The sequence below is a fragment of the Phlebotomus papatasi genome, chromosome 1 (genome assembly GCF_024763615.1).
Source record: "Phlebotomus papatasi isolate M1 chromosome 1, Ppap_2.1, whole genome shotgun sequence".
NCBI classification, from domain to species: domain Eukaryota; kingdom Metazoa; phylum Arthropoda; class Insecta; order Diptera; family Psychodidae; genus Phlebotomus; species Phlebotomus papatasi.
The window spans coordinates 23,700,265-23,721,289 of NC_077222.1; the positions used below are offsets into that span (position 1 = coordinate 23,700,265).

At 31.8% G+C, this 21,025-nt stretch overlaps 1 protein-coding gene across 4 annotated transcripts in view; it reads left to right on the top strand.

The window, feature by feature from the left end:
- Positions 1–21,025, top strand: part of LOC129798278 (protein roadkill) — a 268,894-nt gene that overhangs the window by 160,451 nt on the left and 87,418 nt on the right. For 2 of the 4 annotated variants that reach the window (XM_055841334.1, XM_055841337.1), the window contains exon 1: positions 10,967–14,132. The exons of the other annotated variants lie outside the window; for them this stretch is intronic. In XM_055841334.1, the coding sequence (XP_055697309.1) occupies positions 14,119–14,132 (14 nt within the window). In that variant the 5' untranslated portion in view covers positions 10,967–14,118. Of the gene's footprint in view, positions 1–10,966; positions 14,133–21,025 lie in introns of those variants that run through there. 4 annotated transcript variants of the gene reach the window in all.

A 21,025-nucleotide genomic window follows, 5' to 3' on the forward strand; every position in this document is an offset into this window, starting at 1 on the left:
CAAAGTTGACATCAAAAAAAAATTTTTTTAGGCATATTTTGTATGCAAATCTTTAAACGCGAATATCTCCTAAACTAGAAGAGATAGACCCCCCAAAGTTGACATCAAAAAAAAATTTTTTTAGGCATATTTTGTATGCAAATCTTTAAACGCGAATATCTCCTAAACTAGAAGAGATAGACCCCCCAAAGTTGGCATCAAAAAAATTTTTTTTTGATATATTTTGTATGCAAATCTTTAAACGCGAATATCTCCTAAACTAGAAGAGATAGACCCCCCAAAGTTGACATCAAAAAAAAAATTTTTTAGGCATATTTTGTATGTAAATCTTTAAACGCGAATATCTCCTAAACTAGAAGAGATAGACCCCCCAAAGTTGACATCAAAAAAAAATTTTTTTAGGCATATTTTGTATGCAAATCTTTAAACGCGAATATCTCCTAAACTAGAAGAGATAGACCCCCCAAAGTTGACATCAAAAAAAAATTTTTTTAGGCATATTTTGTATGCAAATCTTTAAACGCGAATATCTCCTAAACTAGAAGAGATAGACCCCCCAAAGTTGGCATCAAAAAAAAATTTTTTTTTGATATATTTTGTATGCAAATCTTTAAACGCGAATATCTCCTAAACTAGAAGAGATAGACCCCCCAAAGTTGACATCAAAAAAAAAATTTTTTAGGCATATTTTGTATGTAAATCTTTAAACGCGAATATCTCCTAAACTAGAAGAGATAGACCCCCCAAAGTTGACATCAAAAAAAAATTTTTTTAGGCATATTTTGTATGCAAATCTTTAAACGCGAATATCTCCTAAACTAGAAGAGATAGACCCCCCAAAGTTGGCATCAAAAAAAAATTTTTTTAGGCATATTTTGTATGCAAATCTTTAAACGCGAATATCTCCTAAACTAGAAGAGATAGACCCCCCAAAGTTGACATCAAAAAAAAATTTTTTTAGGCATATTTTGTATGCAAATCTTTAAACGCGAATATCTCCTAAACTAGAAGAGATAGACCCCCCAAAGTTGGCATCAAAAAAAAATTTTTTTTGATATATTTTGTATGCAAATCTTTAAACGCGAATATCTCCTAAACTAGAAGAGATAGACCCCCCAAAGTTGACATCAAAAAAAAAATTTTTTAGGCATATTTTGTATGTAAATCTTTAAACGCGAATATCTCCTAAACTAGAAGAGATAGACCCCCCAAAGTTGACATCAAAAAAAAATTTTTTTAGGCATATTTTGTATGCAAATCTTTAAACGCGAATATCTCCTAAACTAGAAGAGATAGACCCCCCAAAGTTGACATCAAAAAAAAATTTTTTTAGGCATATTTTGTATGCAAATCTTTAAACGCGAATATCTCCTAAACTAGAAGAGATAGACCCCCCAAAGTTGGCATCAAAAAAAAATTTTTTTTTGATATATTTTGTATGCAAATCTTTAAACGCGAATATCTCCTAAACTAGAAGAGATAGACCCCCCAAAGTTGACATCAAAAAAAAATTTTTTTAGGCATATTTTGTATGCAAATCTTTAAACGCGAATATCTCCTAAACTAGAAGAGATAGACCCCCCAAAGTTGACATCAAAAAAAAATTTTTTTAGGCATATTTTGTATGCAAATCTTTAAACGCGAATATCTCCTAAACTAGAAGAGATAGACCCCCCAAAGTTGGCATCAAAAAAAAATTTTTTTTGATATATTTTGTATGCAAATCTTTAAACGCGAATATCTCCTAAACTAGAAGAGATAGACCCCCCAAAGTTGACATCAAAAAAAAAATTTTTTAGGCATATTTTGTATGTAAATCTTTAAACGCGAATATCTCCTAAACTAGAAGAGATAGACCCCCCAAAGTTGACATCAAAAAAAAATTTTTTTAGGCATATTTTGTATGCAAATCTTTAAACGCGAATATCTCCTAAACTAGAAGAGATAGACCCCCCAAAGTTGGCATCAAAAAAAAAATTTTTTTTTTACATATTTTGTATGCAAATCTTTAAACGCGAATATCTCCTAAACTAGAAGAGATAGACCCCCCAAAGTTGGCATCAAAAAAAAATTTTTTTTTGATATATTTTGTATGCAAATCTTTAAACGCGAATATCTCCTAAACTAGAAGAGATAGACCCCCCAAAGTTGACATCAAAAAAAAATTTTTTTAGGCATATTTTGTATGTAAATCTTTAAACGCGAATATCTCCTAAACTAGAAGAGATAGACCCCCCAAAGTTGACATCAAAAAAAAATTTTTTTAGGCATATTTTGTATGCAAATCTTTAAACGCGAATATCTCCTAAACTAGAAGAGATAGACCCCCCAAAGTTGGCATCAAAAAAAAATTTTTTTAGGCATATTTTGTATGCAAATCTTTAAACGCGAATATCTCCTAAACTAGAAGAGATAGACCCCCCAAAGTTGACATCTAAAGAAATTTTTTTTGACATATTTTGTATGCAAATCTTTAAACGCGAATATCTCCTAAACTAGAAGAGATAGACCCCCCAAAGTTGACATCAAAAAAAAATTTTTTTAGGCATATTTTGTATGCAAATCTTTAAACGCGAATATCTCCTAAACTCGAAGAGATAGACCCCCCAAAGTTGACATCACAAAAAAATTTTTTTTAGGCATATTTTGTATGCAAATCTTTAAACGCGAATATCTCCTAAACTAGAAGAGATAGACCCCCCAAAGTTGACATCAAAAAAAAATTTTTTTAGGCATATTTTGTATGCAAATCTTTAAACGCGAATATCTCCTAAACTAGAAGAGATAGACCCCCCAAAGTTGACATCAAAAAAAAATTTTTTTAGGCATATTTTGTATGCAAATCTTTAAACGCGAATATCTCCTAAACTAGAAGAGATAGACCCCCCAAAGTTGGCATCAAAAAAAATTTTTTTTTGATATATTTTGTATGCAAATCTTTAAACGCGAATATCTCCTAAACTAGAAGAGATAGACCCCCCAAAGTTGACATCAAAAAAAAATTTTTTTAGGCATATTTTGTATGCAAATATTTAAACGCGAATATCTCCTAAACTAGAAGAGATAGACCCCCCAAAGTTGGCATCAAAAAAAAATTTTTTTTGACATATTTTGTATGCAAATCTTTAAACGCGAATATCTCCTAAACTAGAAGAGATAGACCCCCCAAAGTTGACATCAAAAAAAAATTTTTTTAGGCATATTTTGTATGCAAATCTTTAAACGCGAATATCTCCTAAACTAGAAGAGATAGACCCCCCAAAGTTGGCATCAAAAAAAAAATTTTTTTTTTTCATATTTTGTATGCAAATCTTGAAACGCGAATATCTCCTAAACTAGAAGAGATAGACCCCCCAAAGTTGACATCAAAAAAAATTTTTTTAGGCATATTTTGTATGCAAATCTTTAAACGCGAATATCTCCTAAACTAGAAGAGATAGACCCCCCAAAGTTGGCATCAAAAAAAAAATTTTTTTTTTACATATTTTGTATGCAAATCTTTAAACGCGAATATCTCCCAAACTAGAAGAGATAGACCCCCCAAAGTTGGCATCAAAAAAAATTTTTTTAGGCATATTTTGTATGCAAATCTTTAAACGCGAATATCTCTTAAACTAGAAGAGATAGACCCCCCAAAGTTCACATCAAAAAAAAAATTTTTTTAGGCATATTTTGTATGCAAATCTTTAAACGCGAATATCTCCTAAACTAGAAGAGATAGACCCCCCAAAGTTGACATCAAAAAGGAATTTTTTTTGACATATTTTGTATGCAAATCTTTAAACGCGAATATCTCCTAAACTAGAAGAGATAGACCCCCCAAAGTTGACATCAAAAAAAAATTTTTTTAGGCATATTTTGTATGCAAATCTTTAAACGCGAATATCTCCTAAACTAGAAGAGATAGACCCCCCAAAGTTGACATCAAAAAAAAATTTTTTTAGGCATATTTTGTATGCAAATCTTTAAACGCGAATATCTCCTAAACTAGAAGAGATAGACCCCCCAAAGTTGGCATCAAAAAAAAATTTTTTTTGATATATTTTGTATGCAAATCTTTAAACGCGAATATCTCCTAAACTAGAAGAGATAGACCCCCCAAAGTTGACATCAAAAAAAAATTTTTTTAGGCATATTTTGTATGTAAATCTTTAAACGCGAATATCTCCTAAACTAGAAGAGATAGACCCCCCAAAGTTGACATCAAAAAAAAATTTTTTTAGGCATATTTTGTATGCAAATCTTTAAACGCGAATATCTCCTAAACTAGAAGAGATAGACCCCCCAAAGTTGGCATCAAAAAAAAATTTTTTTAGGCATATTTTGTATGCAAATCTTTAAACGCGAATATCTCCTAAACTAGAAGAGATAGACCCCCCAAAGTTGGCATCAAAAAAAAATTTTTTTTTGACATATTTTGTATGCAAATCTTTAAACGCGAATATCTCCTAAACTAGAAGAGATAGACCCCCCAAAGTTGACATCAAAAAAAAAATTTTTTAGGCATATTTTGTATGCAAATCTTTAAACGCGAATATCTCCTAAACTAGAAGAGATAGACCCCCCAAAGTTGACATCAAAAAAAATTTTTTTTAGGCATATTTTGTATGCAAATCTTTAAACGCGAATATCTCCTAAACTAGAAGAGATAGACCCCCCAAAGTTGACATCAAAAAAAAATTTTTTTAGGCATATTTTGTATGCAAATCTTTAAACGCGAATATCTCCTAAACTAGAAGAGATAGACCCCCCAAAGTTGGCATCAAAAAAAAAATTTTTTTTTACATATTTTGTATGCAAATCTTTAAACGCGAATATCTCCTAAACTAGAAGAGATAGACCCCCCAAAGTTGACATAAAAAAAAATTTTTTTAGGCATTTTGTATGCAAATCTTTAAACGCGAATATCTCCTAAACTAGAAGAGATAGACCCCCCAAAGTTGACATCAAAAAAATATTTTTTTAGGCATATTTTGTATGCAAATCTTTAAACGCGAATATATCCTAAACTAGAAGAGATAGACCCCCCAAAGTTGGCATCAAAAAAAAATTTTTTTTTTGACATATTTTGTATGCAAATCTTTAAACGCGAATATCTCCTAAACTAGAAGAGATAGACCCCCCAAAGTTCACATCAAAAAAAAATTATTTTAGGCATATTTTGTATGCAAATCTTTAAACGCGAATATCTCCTAAACTAGAAGAGATAGACCCTCCAAAGTTGGCATCAAAAAAAAATTTTTTAGGCATTTTGTATGCAAATCTTTAAACGCGAATATCTCCTAAACTAGAAGAGATAGACCCCCCAAAGTTGACATCAAAAAAATATTTTTTTAGGCATATTTTGTATGCAAATCTTTAAACGCGAATATCTCCTAAACTAGAAGAGATAGACCCCCCAAAGTTGACATCAAAAAAAAATTTTTTTAGGCATATTTTGTATGCAAATCTTTAAACGCGAATATCTCCTAAACTAGAATAGATAGACCCCCTAAAGTTGGCATCAAAAAAAAAATTTTTTAGGCATATTTTGTATGCAAATCTTTAAACGCGAATATCTCCTAAACTAGAAGAGATAGACCCCCCAAAGTTGGCATAAAAAAAAAAATTTTAGGCATTTTGTATGCAAATCTTTAAACGCGAATATCTCCTAAACTAGAAGAGATAGACCCCCCAAAGTTGGCATAAAAAAAAAAAATTTTAGGCATTTTGTATGCAAATCTTTAAACGCGAATATCTCCTAAACTAGAAGAGATAGACCCCCCAAAGTTGACATAAAAAAAAAATTTTTAGGCATTTTGTATGCAAATCTTTAAACGCGAATATCTCCTAAACTAGAAGAGATAGACCCCCCAAAGTTGACATCAAAAAAATATTTTTTTAGGCATATTTTGTATGCAAATCTTTAAACGCGAATATCTCCTAAACTAGAAGAGATAGACCCCCCAAAGTTGGCATCAAAAAAAAATTTTTTTAGGCATATTTTGTATGCAAATCTTTAAACGCGAATATCTCCTAAACTAAAAGAGATAGACCCCCCAAAGTTGACATAAAAAAAAAATTTTTTTAGGCATTTTGTATGCAAATCTTTAAACGCGAATATCTTCTAAACTAGAAGAGATAGACCACCCAAAGTTGACATCAAAAAAATATTTTTTTATGCATATTTTGTATGCAAATCTTTAAACGCGAATATCTCCTAAACTAGAAGAGATAGACCCCCCAAAGTTGACATCAAAAAAAAATTTTTTTTAGGCATATTTTGTATGCAAATCTTTAAACGCGAATATCTCCTAAACTAGAAGAGATAGACCCCCCAAAGTTGACATAAAAAAAAAATTTTTTAGGCATTTTGTATGCAAATCTTTAAACGCGAATATCTCCTAAACTAGAAGAGATAGACCCCCCAAAGTTGACATCAAAAAAATATTTTTTTAGGCATATTTTGTATGCAAATCTTTAAACGCGAATATCTCCTAAACTAGAAGAGATAGACCCCCCAAAGTTGACATAAAAAAAAAATTTTTTAGGCATTTTGTATGCAAATCTTTAAACGCGAATATCTCCTAAACTAGAAGAGATAGACCCCCCAAAGTTGACATCAAAAGAATATTTTTTTAGGCATATTTTGTATGCAAATCTTTAAACGCGAATATCTCCTAAACTAGAAGAGATAGACCCCCCAAAGTTGGCATCAAAAAAAAATTTTTTTAGGCATATTTTGTATGCAAATCTTTAAACGCGAATATCTCCTAAACTAGAAGAGATAGACCCCCCAAAGTTGACATAAAAAAAAAATTTTTTTAGGCATTTTGTATGCAAATCTTTAAACGCGAATATCTTCTAAACTAGAAGAGATAGACCCCCCAAAGTTGGCATCAAAAAAAAATTTTTTTAGGCATATTTTGTATGCAAATCTTTAAACGCGAATATCTCCTAAACTAGAAGAGATAGACCCCCCAAAGTTCACATCAAAAAAAAAATTTTTTTAGGCATATTTTGTATGCAAATCTTTAAACGCGAATATCTCCTAAACTAGAAGAGATAGACCCCCAAAAGTTGGCATCAAAAAAAAATTTTTTAGGCATATTTTGTATGCAAATCTTTAAACGCGAATATCTCCTAAACTAGAAGAGATAGACCCCCCAAAGTTGGCATCAAAAAAAAATTTTTTTAGGCATATTTTGTATGCAAATCTTTAAACGCGAATATCTCCTAAACTAGAAGAGATAGACCTCCCAAAGTTGACATCAAAAAAAAATTTTTTTAGGCATATTTTGTATGCAAATCTTTAAACGCGAATATCTCCTAAACTAGAAGAGATAGACCCCCCAAAGTTGACATCAAAAAAAAAATTTTTTTAGGCATATTTTGTATGCAAATCTTTAAACGCGAATATCTCCTAAACTAGAAGAGATAGACCCCCCAAAGTTGACATCAAAAAAAAATTTTTTTAGGCATATTTTGTATGCAAATCTTTAAACGCGAATATCTCCTAAACTAGAAGAGATAGACCCCCCAAAGTTGGCATCAAAAAAAAATTTTTTTTTGACATATTTTGTATGCAAATCTTTAAACGCGAATATCTCCTAAACTAGAAGAGATAGACCCCCCAAAGTTGACATCAAAAAAAAATTTTTTTAGGCATATTTTGTATGCAAATCTTTAAACGCGAATATCTCCTAAACTAGAAGAGATAGACCCCCCAAAGTTGGCATCAAAAAAATTTTTTTTTTTTACATATTTTGTATGCAAATCTTTAAACGCGAATATCTCCTAAACTAGAAGAGATAGACCCCCCAAAGTTGACATCAAAAAAAAATTTTTTAGGCATATTTTGTATGCAAATCTTTAAACGCGAATATCTCCTAAACTAGAAGAGATAGACCCCCCAAAGTTGGCATCAAAAAAAAATTTTTTTTTTTGACATATTTTGTATGCAAATCTTTAAACGCGAATATCTCCTAAACTAGAAGAGATAGACCCCCCAAAGTTGACATCAAAAAAATTTTTTTTTAGGCATATTTTGTATGCAAATCTTTAAACGCGAATATCTCCTAAACTAGAAGAGATAGACCCCCCAAAGTTGACATCAAAAAAATATTTTTTTAGGCATATTTTGTATGCAAATCTTTAAACGCGAATATCTCCTAAACTAGAAGAGATAGACCCCCCAAAGTTGGCTTAAAAAAAAAAATTTTTTTTGACATATTTTGTATGCAAATCTTTAAACGCGAATATCTCCTAAACTAGAAGAGATAGACCCCCCAAAGTTGACATCAAAAAAAATTATTTTAGGCATATTTTGTATGCAAATCTTTAAACGCGAATATCTCCTAAACTAGAAGAGATAGACCCCCCAAAGTTGGCATCAAAAAAAATTTTTTTAGGCATATTTTGTATGCAAATCTTTAAACGCGAATATCTCCTAAACTAGAAGAGATAGACCCCCCAAAGTTGGCATCAAAAAAAAATTTTTTTAGGCATATTTTGTATGCAAATCTTTAAACGCGAATATCTCCTAAACTAGAAGAGATAGACCTCCCAAAGTTGACATCAAAAAAAAATTTTTTTAGGCATATTTTGTATGCAAATCTTTAAACGCGAATATCTCCTAAACTAGAAGAGATAGACCCCCCAAAGTTGACATCAAAAAAAAAATTTTTTTAGGCATATTTTGTATGCAAATCTTTAAACGCGAATATCTCCTAAACTAGAAGAGATAGACCCCCCAAAGTTGACATCAAAAAAAAATTTTTTTAGGCATATTTTGTATGCAAATCTTTAAACGCGAATATCTCCTAAACTAGAAGAGATAGACCCCCCAAAGTTGGCATCAAAAAAAATTTTTTTTAGACATATTTTGTATGGAAATCTTTAAACGCGAATATCTCCTAAACTAGAAGAGATAGACCCCCCAAAGTTGGCATCCATAAAAAATTCTTTTAGGCATATTTTGTATGCAAATCTTTAAACGCGAATATCTCCTAAACTAGAAGAGATAGACCCCCCAAAGTTGACATCAAAAAAAATTTTTTTTAGGCATATTTTGTATGCAAATCTTTAAACGCGAATATCTCCTAAACTAGAAGAGATAGACCCCCCAAAGTTGACATCAAAAAAAAATTTTTTTAGGCATATTTTGTATGCAAATCTTTAAACGCGAATATCTCCTAAACTAGAAGAGATAGACCCCCCAAAGTTGGCATCAAAAAAAATTTTTTTAGGCATATTTTGTATGCAAATCTTTAAACGCGAATATCTCCTAAACTAGAAGAGATAGACCCCCCAAAGTTGGCATCAAAAAAAAATTTTTTTAGGCATATTTTGTATGCAAATCTTTAAACGCGAATATCTCCTAAACTAGAAGAGATAGACCTCCCAAAGTTGACATCAAAAAAAAATTTTTTTAGGCATATTTTGTATGCAAATCTTTAAACGCGAATATCTCCTAAACTAGAAGAGATAGACCCCCCAAAGTTGACATCAAAAAAAAAATTTTTTAGGCATATTTTGTATGCAAATCTTTAAACGCGAATATCTCCTAAACTAGAAGAGATAGACCCCCCAAATTTGACATCAAAAAAAAATTTTTTTAGGCATATTTTGTATGCAAATCTTTAAACGCGAATATCTCCTAAACTAGAAGAGATAGACCCCCCAAAGTTGGCATCAAAAAAAATTTTTTTTAGACATATTTTGTATGGAAATCTTTAAACGCGAATATCTCCTAAACTAGAAGAGATAGACCCCCCAAAGTTGGCATCCATAAAAAATTCTTTTAGGCATATTTTGTATGCAAATCTTTAAACGCGAATATCTCCTAAACTAGAACTAACAGTTTTTTCTTTAATATGCCAAAAAAGTAGTAAGCACATTTTTCTAAGATGTTTATGATCAGGTAAAATAAAAAAATAACCATTATATTCTTCATTATCTTTTTTTTGTTTAGACTTTTGAATAGACAATATTAAAAAAAAAATTGGAAACTTTTCTAGTATGACCGATTAGTTTTTAACTAAATATTTTACATTCCTTGTACGGGTTGTAGTAGTCCCTTTATCGATTTGAAGCACAAACATCTCGTCATCATTTTAAGGTAATCCTAGTGTTGTCTAAGTCGTTGGTTTATTTCGAAAATCTAGGTTTTCATTGCGGGGATGCGAATAATTCTTTTAACCGATTTGAAGAAAATGAAGAAGTAACGGTTTATCACACTACTAGCATCTGGTTATCAGTCCAAGTCCTAACTTTGAATATTCATTGCGTTGATGAAACACTGATAATGTCATATGTCTCAACAACTCATAGGAACTGGTTCCTTGTCAACATTGTATTCCGGATTTGTCATTTCCGAATTTTCAACAACGCAAATTTCAAACCAACAACCATGTTCGATTCCGGTTTCCTTATTACTACAAGTATTTGATTGATTTGAAGAATAGTTCTTCATTATGTTACCAACTTGTAGTAGGACTATTGAGCCTACAGAAATTGGAGGTAGGAAACCTGTCCTGACTAAGACTATTTTAAGCCAAAGGTTCCAAACACTGTTCAGCTGGGGTTGTAGCGCTAAGGAGTGTTATAACGACGGCTAACCTGGAGTAGTTATATCACTATAGTTTCGCTAGATGGGGTTGTGAGTGCTAAATGAGTTACAGTAGAATCTCGCTAATTCGGTTCTTTTAAGATCGGACTACTTTTTAATTCGGGCAGCAGTTACATTTAAAAAACTTTTGTTCACATTTTTCAAGTTAGATTATGATTATCAAATAAAGCAAATATGCTCAAATTTGGCATGGTTTGTCTTAGTTTTGATGTGATTTTGCATTATTGAGGGATTTTCATGATATTTACAATATATATGAGTGTGTAAATTAGCATCGGGCCATTAGCATTCGTGCTAAACACTCGCTTTCAATATTTTGAAAGAAGGTCTTACGATAAGAACCAAGTTCATCCCGGGAAAAGGAATTACCTATAGTAGTGGTCCATTTTTAGTTAGGAATTGTTCCATAACCGTACGCTTTCGAATCTTTCGAATAGTATGTCGTAAACTAGAAAACTTCTCCTTTCCAGGATTTCAATGCATTGGAGCTTCTGTAATGTACAATTGGACGTACGAAAGTACCCCAATCTCCCCTATATTACTTTGAAGGTGTCGTGAGGTGTAAAGGGAGAATGAGGAAGTTGTGTATGGGTTTTGTTGCTAGAAGAAACCAATTTCCATTCTCTTTTTCTCTGTTTCTTATACACACTCTCTCCCTTCTGGTTTGCTTTCTCAAACTATTTTTGCTTTCTTTTTCTTTCATTCCTCACAATTTCACGAATATACCATCGAAATGATGTAGGTTTTCTATGTTTTTTTTTCGGGGGGATGACGACTGTTTTCTGGTTTTTCTTGTGCTAGTAGGGGGAAAAAGGGGGTTGTGTGAAAGAGGATTTTTTTTATTTGGTGGAATTGAGGACTAAATAGGGGAAGTACGAGGGGTTAAAGAAGAGTGAGATAGAGGATGAATTTTTCAAAAAGGTAGTAACGTTGAAATTTTATGCTATATACGTGGTGTTGTACTGCTCATGCGCCCATGCTGTTTAATTCAGGGTATATTTCGATCCAGAAATACAATTGCGGTATGGCATTATTCACAATTTATCATTGCGAATTTGCCTTTTTCTCTCTGGGTATCTTCAGTAAAGAGCAGTTTTATAAAAAGAAAGATTTGTAAAGACCTAGTTCCAATTTTTTTTCTCTGTTCGTCGTTAGGGAGGCGCAAGGGTAGAATGTAACATAGACGGTAGGTAGCAGTAGAATTTTTACCTGTATTTTGATATCATGATTTTTATGAGTTGGTATACATTGTGATTCATTTTGTTATAAGTTCTTTCCGTTGCCCTCATCACTCAATTATTTCCACATTGAATGACACAATAATTCTCTCTGTTCTTCTTTTCTTTTTTTTTTGTTCAAAATGCGGCTTTTGCATTTAGTCCAATTAAATATTAAAATCATATGGATGGTAAATGCGGTAGGAGAATTAAAAAAAAAGTTTATGTAGAATTTTTGAGGTTCATTCTTGTAAGAGCATGGGTTGAGTGAGAAAGAGATAGAAGAGAGGTGCGTTGAATGATTGAATGTTAAGCAAAATAGTTCATACACTCACCGTAGAGAGGCATACACATATACACATACGTAGTTTACGCTATTGAGATAGTAGTGTACGACAGAAAAAAAAGTTACATTGAGAAAAAAGGGAGCTAAAGAGAGGTTTCGTGAGTGGTGAAGCAATATACACAAAAGCGTAGTCAGTTTCACTCATAAAGTTTTCTCGTAGAATGTGTGTAGTGTGAGATGGGTGGAAGGGAGACAGATAGATAGACCGTTGATGATACGAGGTGTGAGTGAATGAGATGGAATGATAGATTTTTGACCCAGCAATACAAGTGGGGGAAGATGGGAATGGTTGTCTCTGTCTAGCAGTGTCGGGGTCTACGGTTGGGATACAGTCGATGCCTGGTTCAGTTGCAAAGTAGCAGCGTGATTGTACGGATAATCCGCGACATTCTGTTGGCACTTTCAGTGAAAGCGTGCGATTTTTTTTCACTCATTTCATTTCAACATTTCGTTCAAATTGTTCATTTTTCAAAACATAAGGCCGCAGTGTGTTGTATTCTTTCAACTCCGTATATTGCTTAAAAAACCGAAAAAAAAACGTTAAGAAAAAAAAATATTGTTAGTCACATTTGGGCTCAAGGAGAGTGTATGTGCGCTAAGGCTGAAGCTGTTGCGAGATATCAACATCAACCTAAAATCCTACAATTTTTTTTTTGGTTATCGACTTTGGAAAAAGAAGATCAACGGATTTTGTAGTGTAAAGACGAAAGAATATATTGAAAAATCACAGGATATACACTGTAAATGAGAGAAAATCAATTTCAAAAGGGTTGATCAGAAGTTGAGAACCGACAACGTTGACATTGGAAACAGGATTTTAACCCCCTTGATGTTGGTTTTTGTTGTTATTGTGTTGTGAAGGGAACTCTACGAAAGTGTTTTACTCTTGAACAATCTCACCTCTCTCTCTCTGGATTAATCATCATATTGGCAAATTGGTGTACGACAACGTCAACGAAGGGAACGAGAGTTTTCACTGGTTGGAAGAGAGAAAAGAAAAATATAAATTACAAATTAACTAAGTGAAAGTGTATATGGAGGACCTAAAGTGAAACTCCAGTTGATGGAGTATTGAAGAAGTTTCGAAAAGGCAAAACCAGCAAGAGAAGAGAGTTATACTACGAAAAGCGTACTTATATTGTAAAAAAAAATTAATGAGGATATTTCTGGATTACAAGTGACAAAGTTTAAAGTTGATGTTAAAAATTATTCAAAAGCTTACAAACTCTTGGAAAATATTTTACACAAGAGATTCTCCCAATGTGTAATGCACAAATCATAATTGACGAATAATTACAAGTAGAAAAAAAGATTAAAAAAAAACAAAAGTGCGAAATATAATTTGCAAAGTTCTGAAAAAAAAGTGAAATAAACAAAGTGTGTGTGTTCTTTTTATTTGTTAATTTTAAACATAATTGGTGTAATTTATACATTTAGTATAAAATATAATTTAGTACACGTGTGTGACTTGGGAGGAAAACAAGAGAAAAAAAAGTTTGAAGTTTAAATTAAATTTGTGGTGACTTTTTTGTGTTAGCACATATTTTGATAATTTCCACAAGAGCATGTTGATGTTTTTGGTGCTGCTCAAGGAAAAAAGACACGAAACTGTGTATAAATTGATAAAAGTACAATTCTAGAAGGAATTTGTACTATTTCCTTCCAAAATAGAAAAAGCAAAAAAAAAAACCCGGATATTAACCGATTAGCATTCCAAACCTATTTTCCAAAAATCGGTAAACACATCTTTAAGTGATTGAAAAGTGACCAATATTCGGCAGTTAAGAGAAGGATTCCCTCTCAACTGTCGCAACTAAAGGAACAAATAGTATTTCAACTATATCCTTAAATTTATTTTTAAATTTCTTTCTGGACCAGTGTTTATAAAAACGTAATCCACCGTGGATACCATAGCGTTGCCTCTGGGTGGATTATCACATGTTAGGATGGCTCTGGCCAGGTAAAGATCACCTTTAATTTATTTATTTATCTACTAATTTTTTATAAATACTTTGTTCTAGAAGATGTAGGCTATATTGATCAATACTCAATTTTTGGGCAGAATATTTAGGAAATTTTACCCACCATGCTTTAGACTCAATGTTATCTAATTGAATGGAAGTGAGAATGTGTTGTGTATATGTTTGGCGGAACCATTGCGTGGGCAAATGACACCAAAAATGCCCAGGGTTGAACTCGATTGGCACTTTCTAAATGGATATCATATCTCATTTCCGGTATATTTTGATTAATAACTGCCTTTTTTCACACACCATTTTGCCTTCTATTTTACATGCAATATTTTATTTTTTTTTTCGAAGAAAAACCTATGACTTATCCCTGATATTTCCTGCAAATTTGGGGCATTTTGATTAATTGCGGCGAAACATTGCAAAATGCGATTATTTCAAGGGGGCTTATTTGGAAATATTGCGAATATTTTGCAGAGTTTGAATGTCGGGAAAAGGGAATTGAACATCGCCGTCTTAGGGTCCTGAGGGAGTCAGGCTAATCCTAAAGGCAAAAGAAATTTAGACAGAGGGCCTCTAAATCGATGATTCTAAGCCTTCAGTGTGTAAAGGCCTCAATACACTAGGAGCAATTTTTAAAAAGGAACGCTTTTTAAAAGAAAAGGTCCCCTATCATTGTAGGCATAAACGTCATTTTTTTTTCTAAGAAAGGCAATTTTTGATAACAATTGCTTCTAGTTCGCTTTTTTTTTGTTCCCCCCTTACATCCCTTTGCTCAGGTCTTAGGCCATAGGCCTATTTTGAGGCTTCTAGTTAGTATTCGCCATAAAGATTTAAGATAAATCTTTACAGCCAAATTTTATAGGCTAAATATTTTCAAGCGTTAACATGAGTTGTGTTAGGCTCTTACCCTTGATTCTAACTTAGAATAAAATCATATAAACGCCTTTTCATCGATTGAATCTTTATGGGGATTTCGCCGTCCAATTCGTAAGAACATTCTGCTCTTGGAGCGGTGAGTAAACCGGTCTTCAGACTAAAGGTTTAGCCTAGTTCTTGAAGGTCTTAAAATCCTGAATAACAATTATTTTATTGATTTTTTAGAATGTAATTGATCATTGTCCCTAATCATCCCATCTTAAGTCTAAGTTTTGTAAAAATTCTTGAATGATAAAAAATTAAATAAATTAAGCCATATGGCTAAGCCTTATACGGGCTTCAGACCTAAGGCTTAGCCATATATGGCTTAGCTTCTCTAATATCTTATCAGTGAAGATTTTTTGGAAAATTTTGACTTAGAATTGGATTATTTTAAGGGCAAATGACCTATTACATTTTGAAATATCAATGCAATCGGCTGCCGTTTAAGGTTTTGAGACCCCCGGGAACTGGGCTAAACCTCTAGTCTGAAGACGGTCGTATACGGGCTTCAGATCTAAGACTTAGCCATATGGCTTAACTACTCTAATTTCTTATCAATCAAGCTTTTTTCGGAAAAATTTAACATAAGAATGGATTATTACGGATAAGTAAATTATAGGGTTATCAAGAAGAATTAAAAATGCTCGCTATTTAGGATTTTGAGACCTTCGGGAACTGAGCTAAACCTCTTGTCTGAAGACCGCTAGGTCTGAAACTCGTATAAGACTTCAGGCTTGACTGTCTGCGTTGTGAGTTCGAATCCCGCTCGGTGCTAAGGATTTAAACGTCTGAAGGAATATTTTTTGCACGATACTCTGTAAACTGAATAATGTAAAAACAGCAAACATGCAGTCCGGTACATCAAAATAAAAATAATTTGCCTAGGCACAGGCTCTCATTGCTTTCCAATCTGAGCAGCCATAATCTTAAAAAGTCACTTATCGATATTCTTTCAAATGAAATAGATCTACAAAATGACACTCAATCTTGATTGCCTACGAAATAAACAAAATGGAATGCGCATTGCGAATTTCTCTTCACTGAATAGCCTCTTGGATTATTCAGTATGAAAAATGTCCCATCAATCCATTTGTCACAGTGTACTAGTACACTCAGAGAAATTAACTAAGGGAAAATAAATGTAGTGTGGGGCAAAAGTATAGAGACCCAGATTAGAATATGAGTAGGAGGAGTTGTGAGAGTCAGGAAAATTAGATTTTGGACCTATTTTTCGTGAGTTTCGCAAAAAAAAAGAACAACAAAACTAAACAATAAAGGTTTTTTCGCGGCTTTTATTTTCACACACCGCGCAATACTCTTGAAGAAATATCTGCAATATATACCTAAATGTGTGTATATTTTACATATTTAAATGAATTGTATGTTGAATAACATCTCTCTCACTTCAACTCTTTGGTGGAAACTTTCTACTTGAAATGTAGATCGCGTACTAAAAAAGCCAAAGTTACAAAAAAAAAGAGACATGAAGTTACAATCGAAAAAAAAATCACAGATTGTGAAGTATTTTATAAAGTCTTGCTATGCTTTTTTTTTTGGGAGGAATTGTCAATGGAGAAGACAAAAAAAAAACACAGAGAGAAAGATGCAACTTTTGCATTTTCAATGAGATCTCTCACTTTCAATATTATATTATGTGTATAAAATCGTGAAATTTGGAAATTCATAGCTTGCATTTACATTTTGTCGATGTGTCGGGGGTTTTTTTGCGACATTAATGGGTGAAATTCGGCTACTTTTCTTTTGTTTTCTTGACGTTGAACGATTGGAGGTTAGGTTTCTCTGAGAGAGACTTCTTTAACTTTCGATATTTTCTAATAAAATGAGTTTAAATATTTAATTCAAATATTTAGAGCAAATATAATAAATCTTGCGATGTTTTTCTAAAATTTTATGCAAAAGTATTTTTATAATTTCGTGTTCTATTTTTCTTTTGGGATCCTTAAACTTGTTCTAATCCAGTGCAACTGCGATAGTGTAAACGCATTTAAAGCTAATTAAGAGTGTCGTACTTGCTATTTTGTTTGTCTAAGGTTGCCTCAAATTCTTACAAATAATAAAATTATTTAAACTTAATTTAAATTTCCAAATTTTTTGGAGATCATGTGGTTTACAGTATTAAGTTACTCGGTAACACAAATTTTCTTGTCAGATAATTCTTAAATATTTGTTAATTTTGGATTTTAGGTTCCGATTTCATTTTAATAATAATTAATTTTGAAATTCTATTTGATAGATTTCTGCTATTTTCATATTTTCTCAATTTTTGGTAATTTCGGATTTTATTATTTATCGCTATGTTATGACTTTTATAAATAATACGTTTTATAAAAGTATTTTAAAAATAGGGTATGGCATTATAAAATTTGTAACAAAATTTAATTTTTAATTTTCTATTTTTTCGTGTTTTTTTTTCAATCTTATCCAAAATTATATTACGTTTTCTTCTCTTGATTCAGGGGGTGATATTAACTCTGAAAAATGCGACCAGTTTTAGTGTAAATTTTTCTTGTTTTCGTACACATTTTACGGGATATCTCCAAAACTACGTAGGTAGCCAATTTCGGGTTTTCGGTTGCACATTCTAAATTAAATTGGCTTTTGTTTTGCATTTGTATTATTTGCTAATTCATTCTACAATGACAGAAAATAACTAATAAACTCAAAAGTTTTTTCGGCACGCTGGAAACATATGGGAAACATAGGAAATGTCATGCTCCTGTCATGATCAGTAACGAAAATCTCGAAAAACAATTAATAAATTTGTTTGGAGATTGATGCTTTACTTTATACAAATTTTTCTTATCTTTGTCCTATAATGTTTTATCACCATTTAGAGTTTTGTAACCATAAAAATTTCAAGCTTCTGAGAAATTCAATCTACTTTGAAAAAATTGTTTGTCAAGCGGTCTAATGGGTCTAGGCAAAATTTTGCAAAAAGGATGTTGTTGCCTGATTTGATAAAACTTTTCACATTCTACATGGAAAAACATCCTTTTGAAAAACTTTTAACCAGTCAGTTGACAAATTTTTTTTTATATTCCTTTCACATCCCTTTGACAAACTTTTTTGTTAATTTGACAAAACTGTTTTCACAACAAGTTTTCTTGCAATATTAAAATTATGAAATTAAATGAAAAACTAGATATGCATATGAGATTTTTAAAGTCAAACTTATCAGTTTTACCCCTTTAAATTGAATATAACACGCAACGGTAACTGCAAGTACAGCCGACATATTTTTATAAAATTTAAAAACTCATGGATGATAAAAATTGAATGTTTTTTAAATGAAAAACTATAAAAATTGGAAATTACTGTAAATGACTTATTATATTGAGTATGATTTCATTGTCTAATACACCATAACTTTATTTATAACAAAAAAAAAACATGGGGGAAGGCTCTCATGACCATGTCACATATAAGATTAATATTAAGATTAATACTTTCTGAACTGCGAGAATGCCAAAAAAAGATGCAAGTGTTTTATCTTGCCTCTCTCTCGCGCTTCGCTCAAAAACTGACCGAATCACAGTTGGCACGCATGGAAAATTGCTCGAATTGCCTGTAATACGATTCAGAAAGCAATACGAACAGTATTAATCTTACTCATCGTATTACTCCACTAGAGTGTACTCTTTCTAACACACGTGGTTTTCCATTTGAAATTTTGCATTCTATATACCTCTCTTTCCGGCTTTTCTTAATATTAATATAAATCTTAAATGTGACACCACAGTCAGGATTCGCACACGTTCTGGCTTCCAACCCTTGATATAGGGGAAAGTACTCTCCCTTCGAGCGTTCATGCCTTCGAATAGTGTTAATTTATTTTACTTTTCCTAAGAGACTTGCACATAATTATCAATAAAATTGATAACTAACTAATATTTAATAAAAATGTGTAAGTATCTTAGGAAAACTAAGTGAAAATTCACATTATTCGAAGGCATTAACGTTCGAAGGGAAAGTACTTTCCCCTATTTAATCCTTTAATGAATTTGACATATTTTTTTTAAGGAAATGTTTGTCTTAAGAATCTGATTCATGAAAAGGAATATAGAAAAATTTGAAGTGTTCGAATTCAGAGTTAGTGCGAAATCTGAAAGGCTGCCCCTATCATGTTTTAGTTCAAAACTGAATTATAATTGTTCAAACCAGCCAAAAACCTGAGTTTATTACCAAAAGGATATGTTAAGATTGTGTCGTAATCTCTCAGTCGACCATTATGAAATTTGCTATTCATTTTAATTTCAATTAAACAATATCACGCGTGTTTAACTATCATTTTATAACCTTTGTCAACATGTAGTGAGCTTTTTGTGGGAATTATGGTGACATTAATGTCAAATACTGTTTAAACCTTAAAATCGTGAAACATCTATAATTTCCAATTGCAATCAATGCTCAAACAATGGTTGAAGTAGTAAATGGTAATAAAAAAAAGTATAATTGTGTTTCTATCGCGCAATTTAAGTCACAGTTATTGCTAAATGTTTTATTGTTTCTGTGTCATTTCAACGCATTTCTTGAAGAGAGGAGAAATAGAGAAAAATAAATTGTTTAAAGGTTCTTTTTTTACGATATTGCCAATCAATTGACATTGTAGCAATATTATTATTAGTTTATCTTGTGCATTTGGTTTTGAAGATGAAGTTTTTGAATGTTTTTCTTTTTGTGGAAAAAACATAAAATAAACATGAAAATTGTGCAGCAATGCTAAATGTTTTAATATCAATGCTGGGATATATATGTATATGGATGTATGGGTGTTTATATGGGCTAAGAAACAATAAATAAAGTGTATTAAAAATAATAGCAATAATAGTAGGAAATAAGTACAGGGTCGCAAGATCCAATTCAGAGCTTATACAGCATTCACACGCATACATTTGTTCATGACATTTTACACATTTTCTTTACACACGCATTTAGTCCGAGGGTAGAGTTATGTATTAGTTCAATTTGTCTCTTGGTGTAGGTGAAGAGTGAGAAGGATTTTTATTGAAGGAGTATTTTAGGAAATTGTGATTTAATGCTACCCCTTAAAATCAGTATCATGTTGTCAAAGGGGGTAAAATTTGATAAACGATTTTGAGAAATTCAATGCAACCTCCCCCTGGCAATTAAAATATGTTTCACTCTCTATTTCACTCGCACAATTTTCTCATATTCCCCATCTCTTTCTATCCACATGTGATTATGATGACGATTGAGGTTTTTTTTTACACTACACCAACATTAAAGTAGATTTGTGTTAATATTTGTTCATCATTGAAAGTATTGTTAAAAGTTTGAGATGAGAGAGAGACAGCAATATATCCGTCTAATAATACACTCAAATATATCTGAGAGCATAAAAAAGTTATGCTTTTCTCATTCTCACAAAAAAGTCCTCAATTTCTCGGACTGTTCGGTATGTGTAACTTGATGTATATTTCGCCATGTGGCTTAAATGTATATATATATATATATATATATCACATGAGATTTTTTGACATGAAAATTCTGCTCGAAGGAGAATCACAATGTGATTATGTGTGGGGGTAGGATTTATCCATAAAATCAATATTATATATATTATTGTCATTTCAATCTATCTTATTCTCTCACTCTCCTTGTGCTTCTTTATTTTTTCTTATTTTTTTTTTTTGCTTAATGCACTATAATTTAGAGATTCAGACCAATATCTAGTCAAGAGAGCAAAGCAAAAAGCAAAAAAAAAAAAAATAACACAGAAAATGTTTAGCATATTTTTATGCTTCGATAAATCACCTAAATTAGTTCAATGTACACATAATTGTTGCAATTCATTGCTCATTTTCTTGACATTAGCATGAATGTCAAATGAAAAAGAGGTGAAAAAAATCAACACAGCATTACAAAATTGCCTCGTTCCTGATTTTTCTTTTTTAGTTCATAACTTTGAGAATGAAAAATT